The sequence below is a fragment of the Notechis scutatus genome, unplaced genomic scaffold (genome assembly GCF_049901735.1).
Source record: "Notechis scutatus isolate UNSWTSFEM ecotype Mainland unplaced genomic scaffold, rNotScu1.2 NSCUSCF64, whole genome shotgun sequence".
NCBI lineage: Eukaryota > Metazoa > Chordata > Lepidosauria > Squamata > Elapidae > Notechis > Notechis scutatus.
Genome location: NW_028263168.1, coordinates 101,566 through 124,644, shown reverse-complemented (window position 1 = coordinate 124,644; position 23,079 = coordinate 101,566). Strand labels below are relative to the sequence as shown.

Genomic DNA, 23,079 nt, shown 5'->3' with positions numbered 1-23,079 from the left:
GGGAGGGTGTGAACTTGGAGGGGATCATAGAAATACTTTCCCTCCCGGGTGGGAAGAGAAATGGCCCCAGATGTGAATCCAAGGACCACAGTAACCAGTGCAGGGAAGGAAGAGGGGAGGCCGGCCAGGAACAGCCTCCAATTCCAGAAACAGACAGATCATGATCTGAAGGGGAAACAAGAGAATCTCTGGGAGAAAAGCGAGGTGGTCTTGCAGGGGGATCCACAGGGGCTCTGGCTGGCTTTGGAAACACCAGTGGGAAACTCCGTGTCTGGCTGAATACCTGAAGCTGTGGACAGAGCCAAACTCAGCAGTCCTCTTCTGCCCAGGGGAGTGGACAACTCCTCCTGACCAGGGGTAGGATTCAAATTATTTAACAACTGGTTCTGTGGGCATGGCTAGGTGAGCTCCGTTTTTGGGTTTCCTGGGCCTCAAGGAAGCCTCCAGGGGGGCATTTTTGCTCCCAGGAAGGTTTCCTGGGGCTCAGGAAGGCAAAAAATTGAGTGGGGGGCATGCAGCACCTCTCCGTGCTCCATTTTTGGGCCTCTTGGGCTCAGGGAAGCCTCCTAGGCAAAGCAGTGAGACAGCAAGTGGGATCCCGGCACAGCTGATCATTGGAACAGCTGATTGTTGGGAGGGGAATAAAAAAAAAGAAATGTCTTAAGGAGTGACTGGGTGGGGAGAATGCAATCAGTGATGATGGGCATGCGCGTGATGTTGCGCATGTGCGATAAGGGCTGACTGGAGGTGAGGGGAAGGGTGGGCGGAGAGGGGCATGGCCAGCCAGGGGCACAATTTGCTGCTTCTCCGAACTGTGCTGAATCATAACAACCGGTTCTATAGAACTGGTCTGAACCAGTAGAATCCCATCCCTGCTCCTGATGCCTTTTGGGAGTGGAGAGGGGGTCGCGGTGGGACTCCTCTTGGCTTGAGATGGCTGGAGACAGTGGAGGTCTGGTCCAATGGATCCTGTTTAAAGCAAAATGTGAGAGCTTCCTGATAGCCTTGGCCATGTTTCGTCCACAAAACCTTTAATAGAAGCCAAAGAGGTTTCAATGTGCTGGCAAAGATGCTAGCAAAGATGTAAGTCTAAACTAGGCCTCATTTCAATCTGATGCATCAGGTTTCTCCCCCTCTCTCTCTCTCCCTCACTCCCTCCCAGACTGGCTTTGCTCTACTTTCACAATGTGCCTGCAGGGCCAGCGCCTCGAACATGGATGGGTGGATGGATGGATAGAGACAGACAGAGAGAGACAAATAGGTAAGTGGATAGATCTATTGATAGATAGGTAGGTAGGTAGGTGGATAGGTAGGCAGGCAGACAGGTAGAAAGGCAGGCTGGCAGGCCTTTCGGATGGATGGATGGATAGGTAGGTAGGTAGATAGATAGATAGATGTATGTATGTATGTATGTATGTATGTATGGATAGATAGATAGATAAATATATTGGTAGATAGGTAGGTAGGTAGACAGACAGAAAGACAAACAGACAGACCTTTTGGATTGATGTATAAATGGATAAATAAATAGATAAATAGATAGATAGATAGATAGATAGATAGATAGATAGATAGATAGATAGATAGATAGATAGATAGATAGATAGATAGATAGATAGATAGATAGATAGATAGATAGATAGATAGATAGATAGATAGGCAGGCAAGCAGGTAGGTAGGTAGGTAGGCAGGAAGGTAGCCAGGCAGACAGACCAGAGTGGCTTTGCTCTACTTTCCCAACTGCTGCTGCATTTGAAACACCGCCCCTGCAGGCACGTCAGGAAAGTAGAGCAAAACCACTCTGGCTATGCTCTGCTTTCCCAACATGTTGCTGCTGCCTGCCCTGGGCTTCCTCAACCCTGAACTGTACTGGCTCTAGGAAGGAGGGAACAGCACCGCCCTCTAAGACGTGAATGCCCCTGGAGGGGGAGCAGCTTGGGAGGGGCAGCCTGTGAACTTGCTGTCAGGCACAGCAACTACAAAGAGGGGCGGGCTTGGCTGAGCCTGGATATTGGGCATGTGGTCAAAGCCCCCTTCCTCTGCCTCCCCTAGGTGATCCACAGATGCCATTGACTATTGTACCAGAACGGTGCAACAGTCAGTGGGGTGAGGCTGCAGGGCCGGCACCTCAAACGCTCCCTGCCGCCTCTTAGCACCCCCTGCCACCCCCTTGCCTCTTAGCACCCCCCTAAGGCATCCCATTGCCCCCCAGGGGGCAGTACCACCCACTTTGGGAACCACTGCCCTATATCACCAGGCTTGAGATTTTGGGCTTGGACAACCTTAAACTACGCCACCTACGGTTAGACTTAAGTGTAGCGCACAAAATTATCTGCTACAATGTCTTACCAGTCAATGACTATTTCAGCTTCAACCACAACAATACAAGAGCACACAACAGATACAAACTCAACGTTAACCTCTCCAAACTTGATTGCAGAAAGTACGAAATTAGGATGCCTGGAATGGAGGCAGGTGGGAAACCCGCTCAGGGTCCCCCAACTCCCAGCAGAGGGGAAGAAATCAGGGGGGGGGGGTCAGAGAGACCCACAAAAGAGGTGGATGGGTCTCTCCCCCTTGTCTTTCCATGGGAACTGAGACTCCCCTGAGGATAGTTCGAAGTCACCCATGGAGCTTTTCTTTTGAAGACAGGATTAGAATGGAAATCAATAGGAGGAGGAAAGGAAAAGGAAGAAGAAAAGGAAGACGGGAAGGAACTGAAGTCAATAGATGAGGAAGTAAGGAGGAAAAGGAATAGGAAAGGAAAGGAAAGGGAATAGGAAAGGAAAGGAAAACGAATAGGGAAGGAAAGGAAAACGGACAGGGAAGGAAAGGGAAGGATAGGGAAGGGAAGGAAAAGAATGAAAAGAAAGGAAATAAATAGGAGGAAAGGAAAAGGAAGAAGCAGAAAAGGAAGATGGGAAGGAACTGAAGTCAACAGATGAATGGAGGAAAAGAATAAGAAAAGGGAAGGGAAGGATAGGGAAGGGAAGGAAAGGAAAGGAAAGGAAAAAAAAATAGGAGGAGGAAAAGAAAAGGAAGAAGCAGAAGAGGAAGATGGGAAGGAACAGAAGTCAATAGGTGAGGAAGGGAGGAGGAAAAGGAATAGGGAAAAGAATAGGGAAAAGAATAGGGAAAGAAGGAAAGGAAAGGGAAAGAAGGAAAGGGAAGGGAAAGGAAAGGACAAAGAATAGGGAAAGAAGGGAAGGGAAGGAGGATCCCAGAAGGAACCAGCATGGTTGCAGAAAGACCCCCGATAACCTGAAAGAAGACAAGAGAGACAAATATCAAAGGCAGAATCAGGGAGACGCAACTCAAGCAGAGCCCCCATTTTGAGGGAAACCAGGAAATCGGAGGCTCCGAATGAACGAAGCCAAACGCTGAAAGGAGGAAAAAGAGATTTCTTTCCAAAGGAACGGGGGGGGCTGGGGGGGCGGCAGGGATGGTCGGGGCGCCCGGGGGAGAAGCGTTTGGGGGGGGCGGGAGAGCAGTGGGGGGAGCCTGCCTGGGGAGGGCGAGGGGGAGCCCACCCTCTCTTAGGGGGAGGGCGGGTCAAGTGTCACCTCCCCTCCCCCCACCCGCTTCCCTGCCAAGAGCTCCCAACTGCCCTCCCCCAATGCTCTGAAAGGACCCCCGGCCTTCTCTGCCCCCCCAGTCTCTCCTCCGGGGGCGGCGGGGCTGAGCAGCCAGGAGGGGCAGCTGAGGGACCCTCCACTTCTGCCTTTTGCCCTGGCTGTGGGGCTGAGGGGCCCCTTGGCTGCCCCCTCCTCCCCCCCAGAGTTGGGCCCTTCTTCCTCCCACCAACCCCAGGAAGCAACCCCGGAGGAGGCGAGGGAGCCTCAGGGGCGGAGAGAGAGGAGAGGAGCCACTCCGGGGGGAGAGACCTGCCTTGCATTGGGGTTCAGGTCAGGCGGATCCCTCCCCATCTGACCTCCACGGGCTCCAGTCACCCAGGCAGCCCCGGAAACTGGCCCGTCTGAGCAACAGGAGGACCCCCCACCACATGAGACCTCCGTTTCCAGGTCTGCGAGGCCATCCAGATGATCCCCTGGGGCCCGGAAGCTGTGAGGGTCCGGCGGGAGAGGAAGCCGCTGCCCACCGCTCGGAAGGCCAGGGACAGGACAGGGCCGGGATACTTGCAGGAGCCTCCCCCTCCTCTCCGAGGGACCCTCCCTGCCTGCCCCACCGAGCCAGAGGGGGGGCTGCCTCCAGGACTGCCATCCGGGGAGATCGCCTGGTGCCCCTTTTCCAGAGCAGCCCCGCCGCTGAGGAAGAGGCTCCTCCGGGGGATTCAGCAGCCCTCCCGCCCCTCCCCCTATTATTTAGGGAATTGTGTTTGCGGCTTTTTGTGCTTTTTCCACAGAGCAAAACATTTACTATGGAATCCATTATAAGACATGCTGGTGGCTATTGACTTGCATGGATTTTAAAAATTATTTTATTCCTGTATCGTACATCAGGTTCCATTTCTGCAGTGACAGTGCACTGTCTGTGTCGGGTCTTTTTTTAAAATATCCATCATATTTTACACCCCGATTATGACCAGTATTCTCCTCATTGTACAACAGAGCCTCTTTGGAAGAGACTAAGATGGGGCGCTGTCATTATAACCGTTGTTCTCCTAGTTCTACCACAGACCCAAAGGAACAAAAAGTGCTGTGATTGGATGAGTCGCTCAAAAGAAAAGGCGCCTTTTGACTTCCAGTTTGCAAGGCTTCGGCGGCGGCAGGAATCTGTGATCGTGCGCTGTTCCTGCTGCGCTCGCCGCTGGAGTACCCCCGATCCAGCTGGATTTGGGGGTTAATAGTAACCCCGTAGAGGTGACTGAAGATAGGGGAGACCCAGCAGGGGTCTGGGGGAATCGCAACCCCCCTCCTCAGCTGGCTTTACTCCTTTTTCCAAAAGCGGTGGAGCGGCGGTCAGCAATGGCCGCCACAAAGAAGCTTTCATCCAGACAAGAAAGTGCAGGAGGAAGCTGAGAAAGTGAAAGTTTTTGGCTGAACCGGGATAACAAATAACATCTAAACACCCTGGAAACTTAACTTCATTAAAGATACATTGTTCCCAAAGAAGATCGTAAAAAGCGGCGGAAGAAAGTTTAAAAGGGAAAGTTTGTTTTCTCTCACTCTCCTTCCCTACTGAAATAGCAGATGGAAATCGGAAAAACCCGTTTTGGCATCAAGGTAATTAAATTTGAAAATCAAAGCCAAGGGGACATTAAAGATTTCTGAACATTGGAATTAAAAAAAAAATTATTATTATTTTTGCTATAAGTGGGAAGGGAGAGGTACAGAATTAATATTAAGACTTTGCTGGAGGAGGCTGCTTGGAGCTTATAAGATCAGAGTTGAATTGTAATAAGACTTCTAAAAGATATACTTTGGAACTTTACAATTGAACTGTACCCCAGGAAGAGAAAGTTTAAAAAGAAGAAAGTGCTAAATGAAACAGCTTGTGTTTATTTGGATTGCTTGGTGACTTTGGGACTTTTCGAAATTATTATTTGAAAGATTAAAAACTTTTGGGTTGTCTAAAAAAGTTTTCACAATGGCATTATCTGTTGAAGAACTGAAAATGGAATTTAAAAAGCTAAAAGAAGAGGAACAAGAAGGGAAGGGCTCTTCTGGAACTGTTTTTCATTTCTTAGAAATGGCGATTTCTACCTATCAGAAATTACAAGAACAAGAAGGCTGGGATGAAGAAGAAGAAGCCATCTTTAATGAACAAACAACTTTAGTTGGGGAAGAAAAGGGAAAGAGGGGAAAGAGAATAGAGAATTTAAGACTTAAAAAAACAACCAAAAAAAGGGAAAAATAAGGTGAAAAATCGATACAATGTCAGGAAGCAACAGAAAAGAGAAATACAGAAGAGAGTGGAAACTAAGAGGGTGGAGATCAAGAGACGGGGGTGTAAAAAGACTAGATCGGAGAAGAGAGGAAGAGAAAAGGGGAAGAGAAGTTATAAAGGTTTGAAACAAGGTGTAAAGAAACAGGATTTTTTCAGAGATAATGGGTAAAAATATAACTACAAAAGAGATTCTGCAAAAGTACATAAGACTGTATTGTTGTATTTTTATTTGAAACAATGTTAGAAAACTGGATCGTTATATGATTTAATAAAATATTAAAAGGAATGTGTAAAATGCTTAAGATTTAATGATAGAGTTTAATTTGCTATGGATTATTGTTTTAATTATATTATAAACTTATTATTTTTCTATTTTAAAATGTATGTAGCTTTAGAATGTGCTAAGCAGAATCAGAATGAAAATTATATATTATTTTAAGTGTTAAATTTAGGGGAAAGATATAAAGGCGTCATACTTCAATCAGTGATTACAGGAGAAATATTGTGTTAATGAGAAAAGAAGAATAGATAATTGAAACAGAACGGACAAAAGATATAACATAATGATTTAAATTGAGATGAAATAAATAAAATAGAATTAAGAGAGTGAAAAGAGGGGAGAAGCCATATAGAAAATACAGAATGGTAAATAAGATATGAAATGGTATATAAAGTGAGCATGAACTTGATTTATGTCTGTACCAAAAGATGTAACCCGGGACCAAGCCGCTTTCCAAAAAGAAGTTTTATGTTTTCATGTTTTGTGTTTTGCTTGTGTATGTTTGTTTATTGAAAATTAATAAAATTTCTTTAAAAAAGAAAAGAAAAGGCGCCTTTTACCCAGACAGGCGCTGAGAAAGAGCGCGGGGGGAGGGCTGAGAGCTCCAGCTCCCCTAAGAGAGGAGCGGCGAGGGGTCTTGGCGGATGAGGATTTCGGGGTCCCTGGAGGGGTGGTGGCTGGTCCGGGCCAAGGAAGCGGGGCAGGCGAGGAGAAGGGGGAGAGCCGGGCTGTCTGTCGGGGAGGGGAGCCGGGGGGGCGCTGCTAAGGGCAAAGCGTTTGTGGGGTGTGTGGGCGGGGGGGCGTGTGGGCGGGGGGAGGAGAGCGCTTGGGGGAGCAGGGGGGCCTTGAAGAAAGGGCGGGAACGAGGGGGAACGTGGCAGGGTGGGGGGGGACAGAGCGCCGCTGAAAGGCTGGAGAGGAGCCGCCGAAGGGAGCGAGCCAAAGGGGCGCTGTTCTCTTCGACGGCTCGGCTGGCAGTGCGCCTGGAGCCCCCCCTCCCGCCTTCTCCAAATCCCCCCCTTTCCCTTCGCGCTGCCCGACGGTGCCAGAAGTCCGCCAGCTCCGAGGCCTCTGCCGCCCCCTACTGGAGTCCCGCTGGAGTGCTGCCTCACCCTTCCCACAGGGGGCGCTCTTCCTCCCCATCTTCCAAGGGGGATCCGGGGTTGCCGGGAAGGGAGAGCGGGAGAGGGAGGGAGGGAGAGACCAAGAAAAAAAGAAAATAGATTGAGCAACCTGTGAGTTAGCCAAGTCTTGGTGCAGGGCTTTAACCCCTCACAAAAGGGAAGAAGGGAGACCAGCATTTTCCAAAGTTGGAAGTTGAAGATGAAGGGACTTTAATTCCCAGAATTCCCTGCCCAGCATGAGGAAGTCCATGCATTGTTGGGAGGGGAACTCTGGGGGTTGAAGTCCATTCCTCCTCAAGTTTGAAAAACTCGGATGCAGACCAGCCCCTCTCCACGTCCTGCCTCCATTTTGGGGAAGAACAAAGACCCCTGAAGAGACCCTCAGTCATTGGCTAGCTTGCAGAATGCAGGAACCCTGGTTTCTTATGGCCATCAGAAGTGAAACAACCTCTCCCCCAGGCCCCCTCCCTCCCTGCCCTCACTAGGGAGGGGCGGACCCCTGCAGACCCCCTGGCACTGCAGGACCCCTGTGTGCCCCCTCCTCACAGCACAGCCCCCTGCCAAACCCTCTCCGAATCCAGCCCATTGGAGGCCGCTTGACCAGCGAGGAAGAAGCCAGGCCCAGAGAGGCCCCTCGGCCTCGCCCAGCTGGGCGGGAAGGTTGCCCGGAAGCCCCCAGGGGAAGCTGCTCAGAAGCGGTTGCCAATGCCTCTTTCCCAGGGCTCCGAGAGAGCGGCTGGTCCAGAGCCTCCTAGCTGGCTTGGCACCCCAGGCAGGACTGGAACTCAGGGCCCCCTGGGATTCAACTACCACCCCACCCGACTGACTCTTGTGAGATCCACACGACCCACTGAACCCGGTCTCTTCCCCAGTGGCTGCATTCACACCTGCACCTTTTAACTGTGATGACCCAAAGGGGCGTGGCCCAAAGGCAACCCAGTCAGATAATCAGTAGGAGTCCCTTTATTAGCTCCAACTTTGCCCCCAATGTCGTGGTTACCTTCTGGGCTGGAGGAAAACTCTCCCAGGAACAGCCTTTGGCTGCAGAGAATCAAGACCAAAACGTGGTCAACAAACACTGTAACTAGAAGTCCAATCAAGGCAAGAGGAGGTCATCAGTTCGGCAGGGCAGGAGAAGGAATTCCAGACTTGAAGGCATGGCAATAACTCAACACGGTTGGGAAGACGCCAGGAACACAGATAAGCAAAGTCAACACAAGGTAAACTCACGTTTGCTCCCAGCAGACACCGCACTCAGCTTGCATCTCTTTTAAACTCTCTTCCCAATGGGGTGAGCCTGTGGTGCCGGTGCCTCGAATGCCCCCTGCCACCTCTTAGCGTCCCCAAGGGGGCCGTCAGAGGGGCACTAAGAGGCAGCAGGGGGCGTTCAAGGTACCGGCCCTGCAGGCTCACCCCATTGACTGTTGCACCACTCCAGAGCCGGTGCCTCGAATGTGGTCGCGGCGGCTTTGCTCTAATTTCCCAATGTGCTGCCGTATTCGAGGCGCCGGTTTCGGAGTAGTGCAACAGTCAATGGGGTGAGCCTGCGGGGCCGGCACCTCAAACACCCCCCTGCCATCTCTTAGTGGCAGGAGGATGCTGCAACGGCCATAAGGGTCATAAGTCACTTGGTTCAGTGCCGCTGTAGCTTCTCATGGTTGTAAGTCGAGGACTGCCTCTTTCATGAAACGATCGGTCCCTCTGGATCGAAACAAAAGCTCCCTTCCTCCACCTGAATGAATTCACCTCAAGAAAGGTGGGGAACCTCTCGCACCGTCTCCAAGATTTTAGGGCCTCCCCAGACGAGCGTTAAATCCCATCCTGAACTCTGGATCGCTTTCGCTTGCTTGTTCTTGCCCAGCCAACTGGGGCTGGAGACCGTGTGGCTCCAGGTGTTTCTCTGGATACACCTCAGGCTCCTTCGCCCTCTCACTTTCTTCCCCTTCTCAGTTAAGGTGGCTGACATGCTGGAAAGCCAAACACGGTCCCTGGCAGGTTCATCTCAACGGAAAAGGACTTTTCCCGCAACCAGTTTACCTCTAACACAGGAGAATTGTAGATCTTCTGAGAATGGGATGAAAAGAGAGAGTCTGCTTTGCAAGAGTGGAACCTCCCACTCCAACGTTGTCCTCTCTGTAGCCTGGTGACTTGTCTTGGGAACGGGGAAGACTCCTCTGGCTGCCATTTTGAGAGGGTGCCCACAGCAGATCCCCTCCCCAGATTCAAATGGGCCCCTAGCCTCAAAAGGTTGCCTCAATCGGGGTCTCCCTTTCCTCGCCTTCCTTCTGATGTGCGACTCACATGGAGCTTTGCTTTTTCTGTCTCCCAAGTGCAAAGAGCTGATGAGCCCAGTGAAGAAGTCCCTGAAGCATCTGGATGAGCCAGAAAAAAAGCCATTAGAGAGGAAGAGCAGCTGGAGCAAAGTCGGAGTTGCCTGCTCAAGGTAGGAGACCACATGGCTGAATGTTTGAAAATCCACCCTGAACAGGAAGTTCTTGAAGAATGGAGACGGTGATTTGCCTGCCCACCAATTCTGCAATCTCCCTCTCTCCCCTCCCTCTCTCTCCCTCTCTCCCTCCCTCCCTCCCCCTCCCTCTTGTCCAGATGTTGCAGTCAGATTTGCAAGTCAGGAGTCTTTTTGAGTTTGGAGGTCTAGGGGAAGAAGAGGCAGAACCTGGGGATGGAGTTAAAAGAGGAATCGCCTAGAATCTCTACATAGCCACAAGCAAACAGTCCAACTCCCCTTGAATACCTGCTGCAATGCCTCAAATGAGATGCCGTCTCCAATTGTTGAATTCCCCTATGTGGAAATATGTTGTTAAATATGAGTGTTAAAAACAAAATCCACATTTTAGTCCAAACCCCTAGAAAACCACAATACCGGCATTTGCAGTAGTCAAGAAAAGTAGCAGACTGGTCATGCCATGCTTGCATCAAACTCTGCAGACTTTATCTTGGGAGTCTTCATCACTCAAGTTTGAAGTAAGACATTTTTGTGTAAGAGGGAACTTTTGGGCCCCAGAAGAAAGCATCTCTCCATCACTGCTTCTTTGGGGCATCTCTTTCCTCCGGCATGAAAAGTCTGGGCTTCTGGCCCAGCTCCTAAAAAAGAGAAAATTAAAATAGCTGTTCACCTCCTTTCAGGAATCTATGGGTATTTGCCTCCAAGTTTACTGAATTTAACACCAAGAAAGTACATAAGTTGTACAAGATGACTAGCAAAAAGCAAGCCCGGGAACAGAAGGTAAGAACAGAGGGGTGTGTGTGTGTGTGTGTGTTGTGTTGTGTGGTAGAATGGAAGGGATACAAATATAAATAAAGAGAAGGAAGGAAAGGGAACATTTTGTGCAAAAGAAAACCTCAGGAACGAGAGGAATTCTGGTTGAGACTTTTAGGTGGGACTGTGCTCTTTCCTCTTTCTTTTTTCTTTCTTTCTTTCTTTCTTTCTTTCTTTCTTTCTTTCTTTCTTTCTTTCTTTCTTTCTTTCTTTCTTTCTTTCTTTCTTTCTTTCTTTCTTTCTTTCTTTCTTTCTTTTCTTTCTTTTTTTCTCCTGGCTCTGCCATTGCTGTGTTAAGAGCCAGGCGTTGGGTTGTAGAAGAGAGGAGGAGAAATCCTATCTTTAGGAGAGGGAAGACTGTACATGCTCAGGGGACACAGGTTGGGGATCAAAGCCGTGGAGTCTTCTGGACACTCCTTGATGGGATTGGAATTCTCGGTGAGTCTCCAGCTCCTTTTGCTGGACTTGGCCCTTTATTAACCAATCAGAATAGAGCTGGAAGGGCCTTGGAGGTCTTCTAGTCCAACCCCTGCTCAAGCAGGAGACCCTATACTGGGGTGGGATTCTACCAGTTCAGACCGTTCTATAGAACTGGTTGTTATGATTCTGCACAGTTCGGAGAGCCAGCAAATCGTGCCCCTGGCTGGCCCCGCCCCTCTCCACCCTCCCCTCCCAGTCAGTCTTTATTGCGCCTGCCCGACATCACTGACTGCGTCCTTCCCCACCCAGTCACTCCTGAAGGAATCTTTTCAGGTTCTTTTTCCCTTCCCGATGATCAGCTGTGCCGGGATCCCCCTCGCTGTCTTACTGCTTTGCCCAGGACGCTTCCCTGAGGCCCAGGAGGCAAAAGGGGGTGTGGGGGGTGTATGTATGCTGCGCGCCCCGCCCTGTGCTCCGTTTTGTGCCTTCTTGGGCCCCAGGGAAGACTTCTGGGAGCAAAAACGCCCCCCAGGAGGCTTCCCTGAGGTCCAGGAGGCCCAAAAACAAGGGGGGTGCTGCAAAAAAGAAGCCACACCCACCCAGCCACACCCACATTTGAATCCCACCCCTGCCCTATACCATGTCAGACAAGTGGCTGTCCAATCTCCATTCATGGACTTACACCCTCTTCTTCTTCAAGTTGCCTGCTGAATGCAACTGTGGGGGTCCCTGGGGTGCCAAAAGGGGCTGGCCTAGCAAACGTTGATGATGAAGACATTTTGGGCCATAAATGAAGAGGTGGGGGGTAGAAAGCCTGAAAGCTTTCACTTTTCTTTCTGTTTGTTTGTTTTCATCCTTTCCTCTAGAAGAGGCCCTCCAATATTCTCCAGTCATCTCTCTCCTCCCCAGCTCTGGTTAATAAGACCCAAATCATTGTTACTGTTGGCCTTTTGAGTTTTCTGATGATGTTTTCAGAAGAAGAAGGAAGAGGCAATGAGTGGCAAAGAAACTCCTGGGCCCAGCCGAGATATTCCGAGATATTCCGAGATATTCCGATATCTCCTGTCTCCTCACCCTTCCCAGATGCACGGACACCCACAAGAGAACCACCCACAGCCAAAGAGAAGACATTGCAGCCAAGCAGGTGAGTGGTTATCAGGCCCGGCCCAGCTTGGACCTTCAGGAAAGAAAGACTCGTCTCCATTTGCAGTCGAGTTGCATCTAGTAAAAGGTATGCTTTCACTAAAGTCAAGTGGTCACAGCGAAAGCAAAGCTAGATCTGAGGATTCCTGCATAAACCTGGTAATCTTCCCTTTTTTCTCCCTGGTCATCTACAATCATGTCCACTGAAGGCCAATCATGCAGATAAGGAAGAAAAGTATTTATTTAAAAATATTTTAGGGAGGAAGCAGGGGAATCCCATCTCTTTGCTCACTCACGCCAGACCAGTGCAACACTCTTGTATCATAACAAGCAAACATCTGCATCCAGTGGCTACACCATTACGTCTCCTTGCTGAATGGGTGTTGCCCACCATGAAACTGGGATGAAAAGGGCAGAGTTGGACCATGAAAATTAAGCAAATGAACTTGGATTGTTCTTGGTATAAACAAGTGATGGATTTTTCCAAGAAGTTCTAGCTTTGTGGTCTTTGGAGCCATCCAAGGAATAAGGCGGAAAGACAACAGGCAGCTGATAGAAAAAAAGCAAAAGGGCCTAGAATGGCAAAATGACCACGTGTGAGATTTAGTATGTGTTAAACTTACTGCACATTCCAAAAAGATAAAATATGAGTGGACCGATGATCAGATTGATGTCCATGCTTGAAGCATAGAAAAACAAGGCTTTGTGTATATCTGGATGTCCTTCGGGTGTTGTGATGGTCAGATAGGGCTCACAGTTTAGGAGCAGACTGAGCTCACTTTCAAAGGTTCCCCTAAAAATTGCGTGTTGTCAATATACATAGCAAACACACCCACACAATATGTCCCCTTCCCAAGAATGGGGACAGACCCACCATGGTGCACTCAAAATAGAAAGGGATCAGGATACGTTTTAGGATGGGAGACTTCTCCTGTGGCCCCTGGACCTAAACCCAAGACAATGTTTCAGAGATTCCTTAGCTCAGGTGTTGTACAAAGAAAAACAGGGGCAGTCGGGCCTAAAGAAGGTGCATCCTGTAAAATGGCGTTTCCAGAACCTTCCATCTCCGCCTTCATTCCTCAAATGAAACAATGGCATTGTTTATGGAGCCTACCCATCTTCTGGGAAACGCACAGCCTAATTTTTTTGCATGAATTGCCGGTCAATTTGAGTGAGCTTCCTGACAATAATTGATTTAGGACTTGTTGGTTGTATCGGCCAAGATTCGGGAGGCTTTGAGTACTAATCCTCCCTCAGGCAGGAAAACTTCCTGGGGGACTTTGAGCGGATCACCGGGAGACTTTTGAATTCCAGTCCCGCCTTAACTCTTATTGAATTTGGGGTGGGAAATTTTGAAACATTTTCTCAGATTAATGTGAGATACTAAAATTGGAGATTCCTAGAGTGTGAGATGGCCGAGTGTCCAATGTTGTGGGTAGTGATGGAGGAAAGTGAAATTGTGGGATAATCGCTGTGGTGGGGATCATTTTTTTTTACTACTGGTTCTGTGGGCATGGCTTTGGGGCGGGGCTTGTGTGGCGGGCTGGCAGTGGAAAGTTACTTCAAAAGCCCATTCCTTCCTCTCCCGACTAACCTGCTTTCCAGCTCCGTTCTCCTGTGCAGGGCAACCAATCCAGCCGATCAGCTGGGACTCAGTGGGAGGCAGAGAAGAGATGGGGGCGAGGCCAGTCAGAGGCGGTATTTGCCAGTTCTCCGAACCACTCAAAATTTCCACTACCAGTTCTCCAGAACTGGTCAAAACCTACTGAATTCCACCTCTGGATAAACGCCTCTTCCATGTGGCACAAAGCCACAAGTCTCGGCCTTCTTCTACTGCTTGTGCAAGAACCAGAGGGATTTGTGTGAATCTTAGACTGACCTTCTTCTGATCCACCAGAGCTTTTCTTATCTCCTTAAAATGGAATTTGCAAAGGGATCCTATTCGCAGTTAGGAGCCTTTATGAGACATAAAAATTGATTCCCAATTGATCAGCAATCTCTGTGGTTGGAGAGCAGAGCAGCTTCCATGGGTGCCTCTTCCTAGAAACCTAGAAGTCCCCCCCCCACTTATTCAGCCCCTTCTTGGACCTGGATGAACATTATGCAGCATTGGAGGTTTGTGACCTGGTCAATGATGCGGCTGCCTTGAGACAGGATCCCTGCAACCTCCTCCTGGGAAGAGTCCCAAGGTCCCCTTTCTCTGGACATCTTCTCCAGCCCTTCACAGACGAGACAGGCTTGGAGGAGGAGCAGAGAAATGCTTTAGGTACAAATTGTAGAGTGGAAAATTAAAGAGCCTGAAAACGGCTATTTTATTTTCTGGTTGATGAAAGAAAAAAAATATACAGTGGAAATTTCTTTACACACTTCATTTTTTTTTTCCTTTTTTTTTTTTTTGCTGTGAAGTATACATAAATCCCAAACTGAAATCCCAGACAGCTGTTCTGCTGAATTCTTTCTGCAAAGGAGGTTTTATCAGGAAATCAAGAAAGACTCATATAAGAGGGATGAAGATTTCCCTCCTCAGCTGGGAGCCAGTCAAGCATGGCATTTCACATCATTCTGGCATTTTTAGGGAGAGGATCAGGCAACCAGGCTGGTGTTTGGTTCCCACAGCTTCCTCCTGACCTCTTTTCCTACACATTCTCTCACCACCCACCCACATGTTTAGCTGCTGTCAGTGGGAACAAGTGCGTCAATCATTTTTTATAAGGTATCATGTTCAGTAGCTGTTGCTGAACAGCTGAATTCCTCTGAATTTTACAGTGGTCTCTTTAGCAATATTTATTGAAAGGGGAGAATTCCAGTCGTTCAACAATTCCCCATTTTGAAACATATAGATATCATTTTCTTTGACTCCTGCATACTATCAAAATGGAAATCAAATAAAAGAAACATTAACAATTCTTCCACTATCATAATGATGTTATATCTCATGTTTTTACATTTGTTCTGGCTGTGAGATGCTCCTTTGTGTTCAGCTCTGGCCTCAGAAGGATAATGTAGCACTTGGGGATGAAGATGCAGACCAGCAGACCAGCACTGGAGGCCAGGATGGAGAAGACCTGCACAGCCACCATGTGTTTCCCTTTGGTGCTCAGGTAGGTGGGCACAAAAGTCACCCAGACACTGCAGAAGACCAGCATGCTGAAGGTGATCAACTTGGCTTCGTTGAAGGCCCCAGGCAGATTCCTGGCCAGGAAAGCCACCGTGAAGCAGACGGCAGCCAGGAAGCCCATGTAGCTGAGGGTGATGTAGAACATGACAACGGCCCCTTGGTTGCATTGCAGGATGATCTCTCCAGGCTGGGAGAGGAGGTCAGAGTCAGGGAAGGGGGGAGAAACTCCCAGCCAGATGGAGCAGATGATAACTTGGACACCAGAAGAAGACAGGATGATGGAGTTGGCCAAGCTCTTCCCCAACCATCTCTTTGCTCGGTTTCCTGGTTTTGTGGCCAGGAAAGCCAGCACCACCATGATGGTTTTGGCCAAGAGAGAAGAAACGGCAACTGAGAAGATGATGCTGAAGACCGTTTGTCGGAGAAGGCAGGTGGCTTTCCTTGGTTGACCAATGAAGAGAGAAGGAGACAAGAAGCAAAGCAGGAGGGAGACCAGGAGGATGTAGGAGAGGTCCCGGTTGTTGGCTTTGACAAGGGGAGTTTCTCGGTATTTAATGAAGACGATTAAAACAAGGCCTGTGGTTAGGAACAAGAATAGGGCAAAAGAAACCAGGATGATGCCCAGAAGTTCTTCATAAGACAGGAAGGTTATAACTTTGGGGATACATTGGACTCTTTTTTTATTTGGGAATTTATCATCCGGACATTTGGTGCATTTTTCTGTATCTGAGAAAAAAAAAAACAACCCCATATTTCTTTGTCCTTTGCATTTCAAGATATATTGTACATTCTTTGGGAACAAGTGATTATCAGGAGCATTTTCTGGGATGGATTTCTTAATATCTCCAGAGACAAAAAATAAGTGTATCACTTTTTTAAAAAATATAGCTACAGTATATTTTTGATAGGCTATGAAATTGAGGGAAGCTTTGGACTTGAAAGATTTCCTTTGTAATGTTCAGAATATTGATAGGAACCTCCATTACTAAAGGAAAATAATGAATCAATTAATCTTTCTAGAGAAACTTATTGTCAGATGGCAATTCTTGTCATACTTGCCTCAGAGGTGGCTGGCAGATCAAGTGACTGTTGCAAATAATTTGGAATGGCCATTGGAGCAGTGGTGATACGGGTGCAGACACATACAGGCATAACTATCCATGCCACCATATTGTGTATCTCGTACATCAGCAACACCTTTTCAGTGTTCCTCAAAGGGAACCCATGTAGACTGCATTGCAATCCTCCTTTCAGGAGGTGGACCTAAAACCATTCCTCGTGTTTCAAGGAACTCAGGTGTTCCTAGAGAAGTAAATGTGGAAGGAAGGACACATCCAAGCTAAAAAGAAGAAATATTTTCTCTGGCAGTAGTAAAGCTTGTCCAATCTGCCACAGCCACCTCTCTCTATCCAGCCCTTCCTTCACAGTCTTTTTGCTCTTCTGTTTAGATAAGAAATGAGGCATTTCGGAAATAAACCAGAAACCAATAAAGCTTCAAAGTGTGTTTAATTCACACTTTCATGACAATGCTCTGGATGGATCCAGTTCCACCAGGCCTCCTATTTTCCTCTGGTGTCACCCACCTTTCTGAATGGAGAAGGTCCCCTCCGGACAAGGAATGCAGTCGTAACAGCAAACTGGCTCTCCTTCTCGAGCCCTCTTGACAAATCCAGGATGACAACTTTCCACACATTCAGATTGAGGAAAGGACTGAGCAGAAAAAAAAATAAGATTGCCAAAGGAAATGTGTTAGGACCTCGTCCATGGAAAATGGAGGTAAAAATGGATTTTATACAAGATATTAGATATTAGCCTCTGGTCTTCACTTAAGTAAATACAAAATCTCTCACTATTTACAAATGGTTGGAGATATAACTTCTGGAAGATTTTTCCTTTAGTTCCTCTCTTTTGCTTTTGGCATCTCACATTGCCAAAAAAAAAAAAAGAGGACTTTATTAAATAGAAAAGTCTGGAGAGATGGAACCAGTGGTGGGATTCTACTGGTTCTGTCCAGTTCCATAGAAGCAGTTGTTATGATTCTGCGCAGTTCAGAGAACCAGCAAATTGCACCACTGACTGGCCCCGCCCCTCTCTGCCCGCCCCTCCCCTCCGCTCCCAGTCAGTCCTTATCGTGCATGCGCGGCATCGCCTGCAGCCTGCTTTTGCCCACTCGCCAGTCCAGCCATTGCTGCATGCCTTCCGCTGTGGCCCTGCCTGATCTCCCTGGGTGAGGGAGGCTCTGCAAGCTCTGGGGCCCAGTCGCCTACCTGCCACTGCCGGTCACCTTTACCCCCCCCCCCACTTGCCTTTTGCTGCCACCACCCGCCGCCCTCACCCCCAGCAGGTAAGGCCCAGTATCTGCGGTGAATCCAGGCGGGGGCGAGATGCAGACTGGTGGGGACCCGAGCTACATTTCGCTGTACTGGAAGACATGTGGAGAGGCTCGTGTTCTCCTACTGCTGGGAGAGCAAGAGAGTCTTTCCCGGCACAGCTCCGGGTGGCAGAGAGAAACAGGATTCAAGCGGGCTGCTTCTCTGCTGCCCAGAGCCACCCATTTCCCTATTGGAGGGAAGTTGCAAACTTTTCGCTGTGCCGGGAAAGACTCTCTTGCTTTCCCAGCAGCAGGAGAACATGAGCCTCTCCACATGTCCTCCGGTACAGTGAAATTTAGCTGGGATTCACCGCAGGTGCTGGGCCTTACCTGCTGGGGGTTAGGGGTCCAGGTGGCAGCAGCAAAAGGCAAGTGGGGTGGGGGGTAAAGGTGACCGGCAGCCCGGTCGTACCCATGTCGGCAACAGGTGTCATCATTTCGAAGTTGAGGGAGAATTTGGAGAAAGAGATGGAGAGTCCTGCAGTGGCCGGCACAGGAGCGCCATTGAGAAGCAGGGGAAGTGGCCTTCTGGTGGTCCAACCTGGTGTTCAGGCTGGAGGCGAGCCACAGGAAGTCAGAGCACTGAGGGAAAGGGGAACTGCCAGGGGAGCTACCCTCTCCTGCCGAATTGGGACCATTTGGGGTAGTCCTAGGAATTGGGTGAGTCGAGCGCAGCTCCTTGCCTTCTTAGCTCAGGGAATGGCCTTTTTGCAGGAGGAGGACTGCGGATGGGGAGGTCTACCTGAGTGACTCCTCCGGTCTTCACCAGATTATTTGGACACTTACAAGCAAGCACAGCTAAAGGCACTGCTGTCACATGTCAGCCCAGACCTCACGCTGCGGCTCCGTAAAGCCAACACCAAAGAAGTGGGCGATCAGGTGAACCTGTGGTGCAATGCTCACTCGGATCTCGGCCGCTCCAGGTCAATCCGACCTCAAAGCCCTTTAGGAGCCGCCGTTCCCAGGTTTCTACTCGCCTGTGCTTGGTCGCCTCCTCTTCACCTTGCTGAAGCGGCTGGCCTGCCCCCCCCTCCTCCTGCCTGCCTAAGAAGGTGAGGGTGACGGCGGGGATAGTGAAGCGGCCGGGTCCCTATCTTCCTGATTCTCTCTCCCACTCTGTATGTGTGTGTCTCCCTGAAAGCCGTGGCATGGCCAAGCCAGCAAGCTCTCCTTGGCGCTCTTCGCTACTTCTTCATTTCTTCTTTTTGGAATGCAGACTGGCTGAACAATGATCGCCAGGCCGCGGTGGAAGCATCCTTCGGGGACCTTCTCCTCCTCCTCCTCCTCCTCCTCCTCTCATAACCGGCCTTGTGGCAGGGGGCTGGGAGGGTGCATGCGCACGGGGAGATGCTCCTCAAGCAAATGCCAAAGCACAGCAAAACCTGGTATGGGGTGGGTGGCTGCTCACTTGAGGAGCGAGCATCTCCCCACACAACTGCACCCTCCTGATCCATCCACAGCTGCCGGGTGCGAGAGGAGGAGGAAGAGGAGGAGGAGGAGGGTCACCCGAATGGACGCTTCCACCGCAGTCTGGCAATCGTTGTTTAGCCAGTCTGGATTCAAAAAAGAAGAAATGAAAGAAGTAGCGAAGAGCGCCAAGGAGAGCTTGCTGGCTTGGCCATGCCGCGGCTTTCAGGGAGACACACACACACACACATTCACAGATACACACACACACACAGAGTGGGGGAGAGAGAGGGGAAGATAGGGACCCAGCCACTTCGCTATCCCCCACCGTCACCCTTACCTTCTCGCACTGCTCCATTTTGTGAACCACCTATGGTTTAGTATCTCCTTCAAACTGGTGAGAATCCCACAAGGGCTGGGGAATGTGTCACTAAGAGCTTCAGGTTTGTTTGCTCCTTGTGCCCAAACTAGCAAAGAAAAAAGGGAATTCTGTTGACCAGGGCCTGAATTCAGATGAATTTGAATCATGATTGGGTGGAGGTCCTTTTGGTCCCATTGGGAGAGAAGCTTCGTCCTGCTTGGGGAAAAGTGTCCCCTGAAAGGGCCGGTTCATAGTTGGGGAGGTTCTTAAAGAGACCAGACCTGGTCAGACTTATCCATGCCTCTCTTTTACACACACACACACACACACACACACACACACACACACACAAGGGGAGGAGGGAAGACAGGGAAAGAGGCAGAATGAGAGAGAGATACAGAGAGATACAGAGAGGGGAAGAGAGAGAAAGAGGGAAAGAGAAATAGAGGGAATGAGAGAAGAGGAAGAGAGAGACAAGAAAGGAAAGAGAAAGAAAAGAAAAGAGAGAAAGGAAGAAAAAAAGGAGGAAAATGGATAGACAAAGAAAGGGAGAGATGGAAGGATGGGACAAAGAAAGAAAAAGAAAGAAAGAGATGGAGGGAGGAGAAAGTGAATGAGATATATGGATGGATAGATAAATACATGGAAGGAGGGAGGGAGAGAGAGAGAGAAAAAAGGAGAGGAAGGAAGGACACAAACCCTGGCTTCAGAAGACTCTTTGAAGCAGCACAGCAATCTAGGGCTGGGCTGCAAGGGATCTCGGAGGTCATCTAGTCCAACCCCTGCTCCAGCAGGAGATCCTTACAGAATCAAAGAATAGCAGGATCAGAAGGCTGTGTGTGTGTGTGTGTTTGTGTGTTTGTGTTATGGTTGTCAAAACTCCAAAAACAGGTCAAGGAGCTCTGGGGAGATCAGTCATAAATTAGAACACTTGCTAAGCAACTGGCCATTAAGCGAGGACCAATTGTATTTGGTTTGCCAGTCACATGGCCACCTGGCCATGCCCATCTGGTCACGTGACCATCAAGCCACACCCACAAATTAAGCCACGCCCACAGAACCAGTTGTTACAAAATTTGAATCCCACCCCTGGATGGAACTGAGAAAAGATTTCAGCATTAAGTGATAACCAGCCGGTTCCTTCTCATGACCCCATTAACACGCATTTCTCCCCTCTTCTCACACCCATAATTTTAAGGTGTGATATCAGAACAATCTTGATAATTTCAGGTGAACTGAAAGCCTTGGAGCTGCTTCCTAGGAGCAGAAGGCCCATTGCTCCATCCCAGGGAGGGTGAAAGGGAGGCATGGAGAGCTCTGGCCAGGTCCGGCCTCCTTAAGAGCCTCCCAGATTATGGAGCTGCCCCTTCAGGGGACACTTTTCCCCAAGCAGGACGAGAAGAAGCTTCTTTCCCCCCAATGGGGCCAAAAGGACCTCCGTCCAATCACGATTCAATCCCATCCGATACAGTCCAAGCCTGGATTCAGGCCCCGGTCAGCAGAATTGCCGCCTTCGTTGCTCTTCTGGGCACAAGGAGCAAACAACCAGAAGCTACTAGCGACACATTCCCCAGCCCTTGTGGGATTCTCACCCGTTTGATGGAGACCCTTAATTGTACGTGGTCCACAAAATGGAACAATACCGATGCCTCCCAAGCAGCCTAAGGGAAAAAATCCGGTTTCTCCTGCCCAGATTCAATTCTCGGTGAAGGTCAACCACCTTTGGGGAATAGCATCAGCCCTCTTGAAATGGGACCTCAGGCTTTGGAAAATGGAGAGAAGACACCAAACTTTCTCCTACCTTGTTGAGCAACTTTAGCCGTGAAAGAACATCTTTCTGATATAAAGTCTCTGTCTTACAAAATACGCCACAGTCTCTCTCCTGGGATCATCCCTGGGAAGAACCAAGAAGCCCCAAATGAACAGATCTGCTGCTACCTCTCCATTTGGGTCCATGTAGAGTTTAAGGTCTGAAATATTGACAAACTCATTCTTCTCCAGGAAAGGATGGAACTAGAATGGGAACATGCAGCAATTTTAAAAGCAGAAAACTTTGTTTCTTATCCCAGACGCTTTTTCAATATTTAATCTTTCTTCTGTAGTTGTCTAATTTACAGACATGCTTCATTAGGAAAATGGGTGTTACCACTATCTTACAAGTGAACGAAAAAAGTTCACAAAAATTTGTCGATCATATTTTGACAATATAGATTTTGACAAAATATAGTTGAACAACAGAAAAAAGGAGATTTATGAACTCCCTGAAAGCAACAGGTTGGTTATCAGAAACACGGATTTCTGAAGAAGAAAATTGTCAGGGTAATCCTCTCCCAGGAAGCCCAGACAGGAAACCTGAGCTAGGCCCACTTCGCTGTAATGCTGCACTGACAGGATTTGGGGAGCCAGAAAGTACAAATCTCCCACCGACCCTTTTTTATGCAGCTGTAGGTGTCCTCCTCTTATCTGCTTCTTCCCCAGGCAGAATCTCTCCTCCACCCCCAAAAGTCATTCCCTCCTATCACTGCCCTTTCTAAATGGGTTGTGGGAAAGGGGGATATAACTTATGTGCTCTATGCAAGTCATCCTCACATATTATTTCATTTCCTAAATACATTATTATGCTGATATAACTTGATCTCAGGAAAGAGTAACAAACAATTTTGTGATGTGATCAGAAACCCAGTTAAGTGAGGGGTGGATGGTATGATAATTAAGTGGATAAAAACTGATTTAAAAATGGTACTCAAATAATCTTTAGTTTTTTTAATCTTTGTCATGAAAGTGGGAAGATACAACATTTTGTCGTTAAGTCATCAATTTTTCTATGTTGTCATTAATATAATAGGGTTGATAAATTGCTATTATACAAGATTTATAACAATTCTCAGGCAAATATACTTTTATGTTATTTAAACATTACCAACTTTCCAGAAAAATATTTATGATTTCCTCCTAGAAACAACTGTATGACTAAAAAGCAATAGAAAACTATCTGGGTTTTAGGATTTGATAAATTATAGTATCTCATACAAGAACATTAATGATGCACTGGATGAAGGATTGTGCCAAGCTTGATAAGTATGTAAGGGACCCAGTTTGGTCTACTGGTTAAGCCCCAAAGTAGAAAGCAAGAGGATGTGAGTTCAAGTCCCGCCTTGGTCATGAAGCAGGCTGGGGGATTTGGGGCCAGTCTCTCAGCCCAACTCAACTCACAGGGTTGTTGTTGTGGGGAAAATGAACACACAACTACTCATTGGTACTCAGCCCCGTGGCTTCTGCAGGGAAGGGCTTTTAAGGATGGGGGATGAGTTAGTGCACTTAGTGAACTCAAACAAGGTCTCAAAGATCTGGAAATCCAACAAGATGGGGCTGCTCTTCCCAAGAATGTTTATTTGAGCAGCCTTTAGAGCAACGAGATATTTATATCGAATAACCCTGCCAAGAGTCCAAAGGGAATTAACCTCCGAGAGCTGCAACGGAGTTCCCAGAGCCGTTTCAGGGGCCGATACAAAGAAAGAGCGCCTGAGCTGAGACTGGGGCACTGAGGACAAGGGGCCACTCAAACTGCAGCTCACGCAGAAGTGGTATTCAACCGGTTCTCACCGGCTCAGGTGAACCGGTGGTCACCCCTGGTTGGCCACACCCCGAACCGGGTCGCCCGCTTGTCCCAGTCGCTCTCCTAGCTTTCCCTACCACGTGGTGGCTGTGGCGCAGATCGGGCAGATGTCCCA

The 23,079-nt window shown here is 48.7% G+C and overlaps 2 protein-coding genes across 7 annotated transcripts in view; one reads left to right on the top strand and one right to left on the bottom strand.

The window, feature by feature from the left end:
* The first annotated feature begins 1,146 nt into the window (after positions 1-1,146).
* LOC148128457 (vomeronasal type-2 receptor 26-like) overlaps positions 1,147-23,079 on the top strand; it is a 50,054-nt gene continuing 28,121 nt past the window's right edge. Inside the window, exons 1-2 of one of the 2 annotated variants that reach the window (XM_087949073.1) lie at positions 8,478-9,694; positions 11,815-12,179. The gene's annotated coding sequence lies outside the window, so the exon portion shown is untranslated. Of the gene's footprint in view, positions 1,262-8,477; positions 9,695-11,814; positions 12,180-23,079 lie in introns of those variants that run through there. The other variant, XM_087949072.1, reaches the window with a different exon arrangement.
* The window catches only part of LOC148128458 (vomeronasal type-2 receptor 26-like), a 17,946-nt gene continuing 9,543 nt past the window's right edge, over positions 14,677-23,079 (bottom strand). For all 5 annotated transcript variants that reach the window (XM_087949067.1, XM_087949069.1, XM_087949068.1 and 2 more), the window contains 2 exons: positions 16,793-16,919; positions 14,677-15,935 (listed from right to left, as the gene is read on the bottom strand). In XM_087949067.1, the coding sequence (XP_087805193.1) occupies positions 15,025-15,935; positions 16,793-16,919 (1,038 nt within the window). In that variant the 3' untranslated portion in view covers positions 14,677-15,024. The remainder of the gene's footprint in view (positions 15,936-16,792; positions 16,920-23,079) is intronic.